General features: G+C 38.5%; 1 protein-coding gene across 2 annotated transcripts; it reads right to left on the bottom strand.

Annotated features, from left to right (window-relative positions):
* Positions 1-802: 802 nt before the first annotated feature.
* LOC121210897 (mediator of RNA polymerase II transcription subunit 12) lies at positions 803-12189 on the bottom strand. 2 transcript variants are annotated; one of them, XM_041082800.1, is made up of 14 exons: positions 11872-12113; positions 11348-11392; positions 11029-11222; positions 10447-10506; positions 10169-10274; positions 9613-9681; positions 9416-9469; positions 9159-9266; positions 8887-9036; positions 8439-8783; positions 5918-8313; positions 2828-5422; positions 2087-2378; positions 803-1674 (listed from the first exon to the last, which is right to left on the bottom strand). In XM_041082800.1, the coding sequence occupies exons 3-14, from the start codon at positions 11154-11156 to the stop codon at positions 1222-1224; spliced, it is 6756 nt and encodes a 2251-aa protein (XP_040938734.1). In that variant the 5' UTR covers positions 11157-11222; positions 11348-11392; positions 11872-12113; the 3' UTR covers positions 803-1221. The 2 variants fall into 2 exon arrangements, with proteins under 2 accessions (XP_040938734.1, XP_040938735.1); XM_041082801.1 differs by lacking the exon at positions 11348-11392 and having other exon boundaries at positions 11872-12189.
* Between the last annotated feature and the right edge of the window lie 202 nt (positions 12190-12391).

The following is a 12391-nucleotide window of genomic DNA, read 5'->3' as shown; positions in this document are numbered from 1 at the left end:
CTAATGTGTGATAATTATCCTATCGGGATTGGCATAGAGAAAAAGCAGAATTTATATTTTCTGCTTCTACATGAATGCTGAGGAAAAAGAAGCTATAAAGTTTGAGAATACAATCAAACCAGAAATAGATATCAGCTACGAATTTCTCAAGGCCAAAAACTCCAAGGGTAAGGGGATCTTGCGTGCTCCTTCCAACGGATGATACTTAATGTTTTACATTGTATCAGACTCACTGAGATTCATAGTTTTTTAATTTATTTTTGGACCACTGAGATGCAATCTATTAAGTTCATTATCTTCAAACAGCTGCAATATAACCAATTTTCTCATACAAGAGTCAAGACCCACAAATATTATTACTACTAGCATTTCATAAAACATTGGCCCGTATAGGAAGTCATCTTACCTTAATTAAAGCTAAAACTAACACTAAAATAAGTACCCTTGGTTTTGTATATAAAACTACAATAATTTCTAGACATCCCAATTTTTTATATCTAAAACTAATTATAGTGCATAATTACAAAAAAAAAAAAAGTTGGGTTCTATGATCAATGATCCATTAGTTCTGGCGGATGCCTATCCAACAAAAATGTTATCTTGCCATCAGAAATGTTAAAAAAAAATCAATTTAAGTACACAGAAACTGATGTTTAATGATTAAAGTAGTGTATGCATGACTGCAACATAAGCAATAAATGTATTTCAGTACATGGCATGTGGATGTCCATACCTTAGCATGTGCATGTGCCTTGGAGAGAGAGAGAGAGAGAGAGAGAGAGAATTGGTGGCAAAAAGTAGATTTGTAAATGGAACAGCTACATGTCATTCTTGGGATATTTTGCTCAAATCAATTGGTAAACAGAAACAATCATCTCTATATATATACAACAAGGCCTCTGAATAGCACTTGTGATACAGTCTAGGTGGAAGCATAAAATGATAGCAAGTTGTATTGCATGCCGAATAAATGGCCTACAATGAGCACATTTTGAGATTATTGTACAAAGACTTTCAGCATGCCACCCCACCATCCGACTGAAAAAAAAATCCCCTCCTAACGGTGTCCCCTCCACTATTAGACATGGAACAGGTAAGAGCTGTGAAATCGATGCCAACATGCATGCAACAGAATTCGTGTTAAATTTTACCTGTTGCTCTTGGGAGGGTTGTGGGGATCGCTAACCTTATACCAAATAAAAAATGAAGTTAAATCTAAAATCAGCTGTCATCATCCACTGCACCGGTATATGTCAGGTCCGTTCGCCTCACTCTTACAGCCCCCTTAAGCCAGCTTGAGGCTCGAAGATTAGCACAGTCGCTACCACCAATGACAATAGTGCCACTTGAAGATGGACTTGAACCTGCTCCATCTTCCAACAGTGTCCATGGGTCGATTTCCATATCGTACTCCTGTAGTGAAGGCATTGACTTGGCTTTTCCCGGTATGTTATTTGCAGTTCGTGCCGATGCAACCTGTCTCTGAGGTGCATTTAAGGTACCATTGCAAGATTCAGGGATGTAGATGCTGGATTGAAGCGCACTAAGAGCACCAACTGGGACCGAAGGTGTGTGGCAGGAGATCACATTGCGGAAAGAAGGAAATAATATTGGCATCGCTGCCTGAATACGCCATCTAATCATCTCAGGTAGTTGCATAGAATCTAATTCATTCTGCACCAACAGAAAAAAGTTACCGAGTTGAGTAAAGAATCATCTATCATTTTACTCCAATGCTAACTTCAGTTTGAATAAATAACCTTTTACACACACGGCAAGACTTGTTGAGAACTTTATGTTCATAAGAAGATAGTTTGTTTGAAAAGAGGAATTAAAATGAATCAATATTCTACATTGACAGGAAGGGAATCTCAAGAGCTCATAACTTACATAAAACCAAAAGTCAAATCAGAAGTGCAAACATATACGTCTTTAGCATGCAGCATGCCTGCTTTATTTATATTCCTTATACCAATTACATTACAGGTGCAGCAAAAACACGTCGTGACCACATTTCTAATAAATTTAGGTTTATTTACCAAAACAAGCAGCAGTAAATTTAATAAGGGAAGGATAAAGATCAAACCTGGAAACTCTCCAATGCCTCACGGTCAAATCCAGAAAAATCATTGGCAGTCTTTGACCTTAGCCAACTTGGCTGGCAACTGCTTAACAACCCATGTAGAACTAACAATAAGCGATCAAAAAGACTATCTCTATAAATCTCTGAGGATGCAATAGAAGACACCAGCTCCGCGTCCCTCTTCAACTGTTTGAAATTAAAAGATAGGTCCACATCCTCATGCACAACCCTACTTCCAAGCAATCGAAGTATTACAGAGGCAAGCATGTGCCTCAAGTTTCTTGACGATGGTTCCCTAAATAAGCCAACAAATGAAACCTTGGTGAACTAGTTCATTAAATACCAGACACGGTAACACAGATTCTTAATAATATTCCATCACAATGTCGAACAATAAAAAACAATATTCCATCACGACTATCTGATTGAGTGGTTATTAATTTGGATGAAAGAATCCGAAGAGGGGGGGAATAGTTTCTGGTAGAAGACCAAAAGTCAATGTATTTTTCAGTTTTTTTTAAATTCTCCCATAAAGAGAAGAAAATACTCCTGGCACGCAATTTTCAGGCATCAGCAACACAGAAAAGAGTTAAAAAGTTCCTCACATAAGATAAAGGAAAAGATGATCAAATCAGATACAAAACATATCAAAACAGTTCATTTTTTCAATTTACGAAATACGAAAGAGACGAATTACTTCAGAGAAGAAAGAGTGACAAATCATCAAAATAGAAAAAATCTTACCCATCTGCACATATGATCGGCAGTAATCTCACAATAAACTGCAACCTTAATGACATAGAAGCTCGCAAAGCTGCAGGAGAAGGAGGTACAGACTCTGCAGGAGCCATTGTTCGTCTAGCCAATCCAGGACTAGCACCTCTTATACTTTTCCGACTGTTGCTTTTATTCGGAGAAACTTCAATTGAAGAGGCAGTTCCAGTCTGCTTGCTTACGCCACGAGTAACCAACTTTACTTGCTGCTCAATAGTGCTAAACTGCTTTATCAAATCATTTGCAAAGGTATTGCGCGAGTCGGCAGAGCTTTGGTCTATGCAAGGAAGAATCAATTTAGTAAATGCCTTCTCTGTTACATGCTGCTGGCTGATATTGGAACCTTCAACATCGATTTGAGAACCTTTCGCACACTTTTTTGACTCCACGGCCTCCTCAATGACTTCACCTTCCTCAAGAAAGGCGGCTTCGTTCTTCTTCTCTCCCCTATTCGTCACAGGATCACCACCTGAATAAGACCATCCCCAAGGATTCCAAAACTGGGTCTTAGTAGAAAGGTTCTTAGTTTCAGCGATATTAATGAGTCGTTGCCTAATAGTTTTCCGTCCCAAAAGAACATCCATGCCTCCTAAGAACCATTTAGCCTGCATCAGCAATGAATCTTCTAATGACCTTCCAAAAAGATGAACCACCTCTGAGAAAAGAGGAGCAGCATCAGGTCTGACCAACAATCTGGTGAGGATGATCTCAATGAAAACTTTCTCATTCTCAGAAGGAGAAGCTCTTTCAGAACTGGGTGAGGAAGAGCGAAGCGCATCCACCAAGGACATGTCATGACTCTCCATCTTATCAATGAGTGCTTGTTCATTTAAAAGAAGCCTTAATTCGACCCACTGCCAACGAAACTTAGCTGGTTGCAAAGCATCCAATGCACGAATAAGCTTACCTTGCTTTGAATCATTCTCTGCACGCAGAGCTTTAGACTCGCCATGTCCAGAAACCCGATTCCCCTCATCATGTGTAAGAGCAGAATAAGGCATCTTACAATCAATTATAGCATTTAGAAAGAGCCTTGCACGAAGAGGGATAAAGGCCATGGATTTCAAGTGCGTGTCCAAACCATTCAACTCTAGCAAGGCTGCGAACTCAGAATCAGTGGTATCTGCAGCTATAATATCATAAAAACCACGGGTATCCCTCATACAAACATCACGAAAAGGTATGTGTTTCACAGCATCACCGATGGCCATTGTTAAAGACTGATACAATTGATGAATATCTTCACGACTTGCAATGTTACTACTCAAAATGAATGGCTTCCATATAACAAAAGCAAACATTGCATAAGCTGGTGGAAAGACCAAATTAATTGGGAGCAGTCTCTGCATACTTGAAAGAGCTACAACAGGTTGTTCACCCAAGAGTTCCAAAACTAGCCCATCACAAACAGTTCTACAGTTCCCAACAAACAGCCGAAACCAGTGCACATAAATTTCAAATGAGTTGTCCAACTTAAAAGCCCCAACAGATCGGGCATTACCATTAGAACTGGTTTTTGTGCTCCTTACAAACTGAACAACATTCAAACCTTCCTTTAATCTTAAGACTGTTACCATTCTCTCCAAGCTAATGACCCCATGAACAATAGCCCCTAACAGAAGAGCAGAAATAGCAGCTGACATTTTGGTTGTTCTCCCAAGAGTCGATTTGGCAGAACTGTTCAAATTGTCACCAGATATGTTCGCATTAGACTCAGGAGCATCAGGAGACAACTTAAACTGACCACGAGAGGACTTTGCAGGAGCAAATGCTACTGCTAAAGCAGAAGAGGCCTCTGTTCCAAGAGCTACCTCAAATGCCCGGCTTTGGCGTTCTCCAAGGGCTTCCTTTAGCAGGCATAGGCATATTAAATGAATGCGCAAGATACGCTTTGCAAAACTCAAGGAACTTATAGAGGGTTGATAATTTGAATAATTGCTGCCACCAGTAAAATCAGGTATCTTTGCTAGTGTTGATCCTACATTGCCAACAATGGCAGAAACAGCAGAAGACACCAAACCTGGGTCCCCTTCTTGAGCAGCACCACCAGTCTGTCTAATGCAGTCCATTAGTCCCATTATGATTTGTTGAGCAACTTGATAACCATCAACCCCTTTTTCAATGGCAGGAGTTTTTGGTGCACTGGCTGCAACAAGTTTTCTCTCTTTACCTAAGAGAGAGTGCAAGACATCATCAACATGACGCTGAACCATATCTCTCATGCTTAAACCCACTCTCGAAAAACGTCCACCAGTTATCTTTTTACGGAAATAATCATCAGGATCTTCAATACCTCCTGGAACTCCAAATGCAAACCCAAAATCTCCCTCTTGTTGTCCAGATTCAAGTTCAGACAAAAGTCTCTTGTCACAAGTACCTTTGTATTTCTTCTCCCATTCAATTACACTGGCAACTTTGCCATACTTCTTCAACAAATACCAAGCAAACACTAGGGTTCCCGAACCTGTAACTCTTCCATTAGTGGCCATAATTGCAGCAGCACGAAGCATTATAGCTGACAAAGCTTCAGGAACAAGATCTGCAGCAATAAGTATGTTCTCATACCTGAAGAAAAGACATCATTAAGCAAGTAAGATATATATGGAGGTCAAGCCAGCAGAGAGAAAAGAGCCACAAAAAGGCATGACAAATCCAGTAGCTCAAGAATCCAATCCTGAGCAATAACTTCCGGGGAAAAATATTGAAGTTCTCCAGTCTCCAGGATGGTTTCTAGACATCAGTCTACTCCAACCATACACCAAGAAAAAAATGTATTTTTGAAATGCTTTCATGCAGACAATAATAGTATAGATAGATCCACGAAAATCCTGAACAGTTTTGCTTTAGCCAGAAATTGGGGGCAGAAAAGAGAGGAAAAGAGCTAAAATTACTGGTAAAGTAAGATCAAGACACAGCAAGTGTATTAAATCATATCGGCAATACAATGGCCACTAATAAAGAGCCAGCCTAGAAAAGCACAAATTTTTTATAGCCAGAACTGATATCCATGAACAATTTAGTTAAAAGAAAAAAAAAAAGGGTAGAATAATGATATTTCACCTTCGAAGAGATGATAAAAGATATGCCTCCCCCACTGCACATGCACAATTATCTACATTCCTGGGCACCCTTAGACTGTTTCTCCCACTATGAACAGTAGGACCAGGATTACTGCTAACTATTGGCAACAGCCAAAGGAGAAATTTGATCGCTGAAACTGAATCACAGGAAACATCCATTAGATGCAGTATAACTGATAGTTCATCCTCACCAAGCTTCCATCCCCAAGGACTCTTCTCATCAGCCGCAATGAAGGGCCTGCCGTACTGGCCAGCCTTGGCCACAGATTTCTCCGACTCTTCAACAAGCTGCTTGACTACAGATATCAACCAAACCATGATAATCCTCTTCTCCACAAAGCGAAGCTGCTTTAAACCCTTTTCAATCGAAACAATATCTCCAAAATGGGTTGTTCTGATTCCATCCACTGGCTTTAAAGTTTCTACCTCAGTTCTATGATGTGAGCAGTTTATCTTATTATCACAAATGTGACTTGTAGATGCTCCCTGGCTACCCTCAATTCTAGCAGCTGCTAATTGAGCAAGACTCTGAGTTTTACGCACAGTCTTTTGTCTACCACGAGAAACTTGCTTTGTTGATTTAAGAGGAGGATCAGATTTGAAAGATTCTATGTTTTTCTGCCCCTTCCTCATCCACCAAGTATCTTCATCATCTGATGGAATTGGTGAAGGTGCTTGAAGATATAAACTCTTATCTTCACTTAATTTCTGTCTTTTTACCCTTTTACAATCTTCATACCCAGGGGCACCTTCAAACATGTCCGGGTTGTTGCATGTTGACCCAACAGACCTTTTGGAACTCCCTTGAGACTCTTCAACTCCACTATCTGCAGATGTAGAAGATAAGCTAGGGAATTGCAACAATACTGAAATGGAAGCCTTCAGTCCTTCAAGGTCCACATCTCTCCTGAAAGTCTTTGAAGACTGAAGAGTTTTCCACCGATCACCAGAAACTTGGAAAGCACCATCCCTTCCTGAGGTAGAATGAGACTTTTTGTCATTAGTTGATACATGAGAAGTGTTTGCACTATTATGTTGATCAAAAAGAAGATTGTGAAGGACAAGACGACGCTCATTTGAGTAAACATTTACAGCCTCAAGCAATTCTGAGCCCTTAGCAATTCTTGCTTCTTCCAAAATATCTAGCATATACTGCCCAGGTAGCTGCTTCAAGATTCGATGGTGTCTCTTTCTTCTGTCCAGGTCAGCCATAGGTCGGGATATATCGATAATCCCACTAACTATAAGCTGTCTCACATATGCCTGAGGATAAAAGATTCCAGATCGTATGAGTTCCAGTATGAAAAGCTGAAGACGCTTGCCACCTTCTCCTTTAAGCCCTTCATGCTGATCGATCCAGCACACAATAATATCATGCAGGGGACCAGGGCTGTCAAATATATCTGAAGAACTACTACTTCTTCCATGAACATATTTTCCATTGCTTTTAGCTTCATATATATTTCCCAACAAATTCCTCCTGGAATAGTTATTCTGATGACTGGTATTATTTGCAGTGCTGTAAAGTCCAGAAGCTCTTCCCTTCTTGTATTCTGGGTTCTGCCACTCTTTCCTCTTCAGCTTTAGAAGATGAATTGCAAGATATATTTGTGAAAAATCTTTTCTACCAGTGAACTTCAAGTTATGGGGAGGAGCAGTCCGGAAGTCTCGGAAATCACATGTTGCCCACTCACAGAGGAAAAAAACTGAGCAAATCAATGACAAATTCACAGTTTGAAGCCATTTTAGTGATGATCTTAAGCATGGGCTGACCTTAGCAACCCAACCTTCGCCAACTGCTCCATCACAAAGATCATCAAAGATATGTTTATAAGCCTCTATTAGATCTCCATGCAAAAGAGCTTTGTCCAGAGTCTGCACAGCTTTTGCCATACTTTGGCAAGGATATCCAGCACTTGCACCTTTAGCAAGATTATCAGCACACTTGTGGATGGTGGAAACAACATGATCGAATGACAAGGACTGGTATTGGGAATCAAACCTTTTAACTTTGAGAACATAAGCATATGCTGAATTGCTTTTTATTTTCCCTGCATCATCTGATGACTTTGACAAAAAACCACCATCACTAAATGCATGTGAAACTACACAAGTTGGTAAAGGAAAGCAATCTAAAGCAACAAATGTATCTGGCACAGCCTGTATCAAATAGCGAAGCATCTCAACCAGTGCAGATACTGTATACGCTCTCCGGGAATTATCAACCAAATCAGCTCCACCAGGTGAAGGCTCACGGATAAAGCGAATAGCTATAGCCACAAGATTACGTACATATGTCTGACATAAAATAACTGTTTCTAAAACTCCATAAACAATTGGCAATAGCAACTGCAGAATCTCAAGCAATTCCTTTTCCTGGAAAAGAACAAATATGATAATCAAAACTACAAGAATGTTCATAAGCTCACAATTACTCCCTATACGAGCATTCCTCAAAGAAAGGTGGAAAAAGCATTTATAGGTCACACCAAATTCAATACCTGCAGTTGATTGAGAACCCAGTCAATGATAAGAGAGGGAAGAACCAGCCCTTCTGCATGATGCCATTGCAAGAGTCGCACCACATACAACCATTTGAATTGAAGAGACGGCTCCTCACCATCAAGGGTTGTTGATGCTGAGGCACTCCTATGCTGCAAAGACGCCGCATTATGCATTTGTGGCAATCGATCTCTACCATGTTGAGTAAAATGAGAATTATTTCTAGAAAAAATTTCATCTAAAAGGTGCTGCAAGTAATCAATAACATCTTTTGTCCAGAGCTCTGTACGAGATAATTGAGCTTTGTCGAGTGATCCAGTAGAAATTGCAGAACCTGGGCGAACCTACAAAAGACAACCATAATTTGCTAACAACCGATATGATGAATAGACTAGACCAATTGCGAAGAGTGTGATCAGATTGCTTCAATAATTAAAGCAATTGTACCTGATTAAGATAAGTTACTTTGATAAACCAAGTTGCTCTCAGCAATGGAACGTTATTCCGGATAAGAACTTCAATTAATGTTCTATTCTTATACCCAAGAGGAACCTGATCGGCCAAAGAACACAAACTTTTGTTTTGCTGTGATAAGCCCTGGGAAAAATATAAGGAAACAAATAATTGAGTTAATGAATAAAGTTTGTTTTTGCCTTTCACCAAGCTTCAAGAACTCAAAATTGATAAGAAACAACAGAACTTAGGGAGCATAAACACACCTCAATCCATTTCTTTCTGAAATCTTCACTGCATGGCCTTTGTTCAGGGAAAACCCCTGGTTTACTTAACAGTGAACCAGAAAGAGGGATACCATATACCTGACCAGCCTGACGAGAACAAAATACAGCCTCAAATACTATACTGGGATTCAGACTTTAAAGAGGAAGCAAAACAAAATTTGATAATACAAGTACTGAAACAAGAAACAACTAAAGAAGCAGATAAGTGAATAAATATGAATGAACAAATGCATTACCTTCCGCTTTTGAGCACGAGATTCATTGATAGCCCTTAGACACTTTCTTATTGCCTGCAAAGAAGACAAAAACTTATTAGAAAGTTAAAAACATTTTCCAAAAACTGCACGTTATATTTCACAAGAAATTAAATTTAATAAGCACAAAAGTAAACAGTCTACTCAACTACCATAGCACCGGAAATAAAGTGACTTACATCTCTGCATTTAAGAACAACTGGCTTTGTAAAAGCCTGAATCTGAGTCAATGAAATCTCTTTCGAATCCTGAACAGAGAGCGGGACCATGTTAGGCAACAAATCTGATAGTAATAAATGAAGCTAGTGGAAAGACAGTTAATCTCCTAAAATTAGCATAAAAATTTTCCGGATATAAATTTCCTACAGCTTTAAGAAATTGCTATCTCCGCGTCAAACTCAAAACAGCCTCAAACCAATACTATTGATCAAGGAACAATTTTTCAGATATAATCCTAAGGCTTTAAGATATCACTAAGTCACTATCTCAGCATCAACTCCAACCAGCCTCACACCGATATGGATCAACTCCAAGCAGCCTCACACCGATATGGCTAAGTAAATTTCTCAGCATCAACTCAAAGCAGGGCAAAGAAAATAAAGCATCATTACCTCAGCATTAAGTTCAAGTAATGTAAATTCATATAGATTGGAAAAGCGACCATAGTTACCAACCACACACATGGATGTTGCAGGGGAAAAAGAGTAAAGATAGCAGTCAATAATAAGAATATACCTCCAGTCCATCAATGGTATCCTTATATCCCTGTTGTACATTTTCTCTAGTGAGAGTCTCCTCAGGACAAGTTTGGGACTGAGGATGAAAATCAGGGGGGCCAAGTCTGAAAAGGAACAATAATAAAATACTAGTATGCAAGATAAACTACATGTCTACATTCAATAATTTAAGAAGATAAATTTAAGAATCAAGCAGTAGGCCCATCAACTCAAATAGCTTCATAATCCATTATCACAAAGCAGTCAAAAGGGTCATATAACTGTATTATGAGGTACCTGCAATTAAGCGGTTCCTTGTCACACTTCAACTTGTAGGATGCTAACTGAGATTGCCGCCTATAAAATGGGTATAATTAAGGATACCAGGCAGAGAAAGTGTATTCTCACACTAAGACAACTTTATAGATCTAGTAAAAACCGTTAAGCATAAATATATTTTCTGAAATTTAATATATTAAGTTATTAACAGTCCATAGCAAACTAGATCTATTTTTCAGGGGAAAAAGGGGAAAGTGCGAGATGATTTGAAAAATAATAAAGGTGCAGGAGATATAAAGCATTAGATACCACATCTAACCACAAACACCCTATGCACAGTCATACAATCAGATAACTGGACCAAAGTGCTCACAGCAAAACTTAGAAGCTAATTCAAGATTAGCAGTGTTCTTAAGAGTCGAAACTGGAGCAAAAGATTCTCAACATATGGTCACTAATTGAAAATTCATCAAAGGACAATATCCCAAAAATATAGTCTAACCCTCTTTAGAATCAACAAAAGTAAAATCAATTCAAAATCCAAGGACACAGAAATCTGTAACCAGAGCAAAAACGAGTATGGTATTTTGGAACAGTCACCTAGAATTGAATTGGAAGTTAGGTGGTAACGAAGATGGGTCAGCCCGGGAAGTATCCCTAGCTGAAGCTCCTCCTATCGCGCTGTTATTAACTGCACTAGTGCAGCCGGCACCATGATACCTTTGCATATCTACCAACTATCAGCGGCATACTGCTTCAAGCATCAAATACTAAGAGGAGATGCCAAAGCCAAGCTGCATTCATGCAAAACATATATATATCAGAACCACCGTGGAATTTTATTAAAAACATATATATATATAGAGAGAGAGAGAGAGAAAATCAAATTGAGAAAGCATAGATGCACTGAGTATGCCACCTCAAACATGGAATCTACAAATTAGCTTATCAATCTCACTCCACCCTGTCAGCAAAGTGAAAGTAAAACCTCATATCTATGGGGATATTTAATTAAGAAACAAATAAAAGCAACAACCACTGAAGACAAAAATCACAATTTAATCTCTAACATAATTGTTTGAAACACAGTATGAGCAAATGTCTCCATCCCCAAGTGACTCAATCCAGCATACCAAAAAAATACACCGTTTTTGATTCAGCAATGAACAAATCTACTAAACCGTGCAAACCCCAAAATAGAACTAAAAACAAGCTATGTTCTTTTACATGCTAAAATGCTAAAAATAGAAGAAAACAAAAGATGAGGTAACAAGTTAAAAAGATTGACCCCTTTTTTTACCCCTTTGTGGAGATGCTGTCAAGCTAGGGTTTTGATGGCAAATAAGGAAAATAATGTAGGAAGTCGAGGATAAAATTGGAATAACGAAAGCTTATGAAAGAAGATCGAGATTGCAAAAGAAAAAAAAAGATAGTGAAGCTCACCTCTGATAAAAATTAAAACTTTTTCACACACACAAAAACAGAGAATCGATGGAGCTTAAGACCCTTTCTTTTAAGGCTTTGATTGATGAAGACGATGATGGCCTCGGCTTTTCAGTTTCTTCTTTCTCTATGCTCTCAGACAATTAAAAAAGGAGCGACTTTGGTGACGATCTACTCATTAAATTATTACCCACTTCTTTTTAGTGCTAATCTTTCTCTATGTTAATTGAATAAAGTATTAAATTAGTTTCCTATAGAACAAAGTTATGTTATAACAAGACAAAAGATCCTACTTATACTAGCTTTAATTATGTTTTCAGTGCTAATGATGTGTTGGTAAGAATAAGTTTTGAAATATTCTTTTTGGTAATTTATACTTTCTAATTTTAAAAATTATAAAATATATCCGAAAATTTCCATTCAAGTTATTGAAATATTCGAGAGTTTTTTCTAGTCATTAGGTTGGTGTTTTTTTTTAAGTTCAGCTATTGAGCTCCAAGCGATGATTCGACGATCAGTA

The sequence above is a fragment of the Gossypium hirsutum genome, chromosome A12 (genome assembly GCF_007990345.1).
Source record: "Gossypium hirsutum isolate 1008001.06 chromosome A12, Gossypium_hirsutum_v2.1, whole genome shotgun sequence".
Taxonomy (NCBI): domain Eukaryota; kingdom Viridiplantae; phylum Streptophyta; class Magnoliopsida; order Malvales; family Malvaceae; genus Gossypium; species Gossypium hirsutum.
Note: the sequence above shows the minus strand (reverse complement) of the source record. Positions and strands in the feature narration are given on the sequence as shown.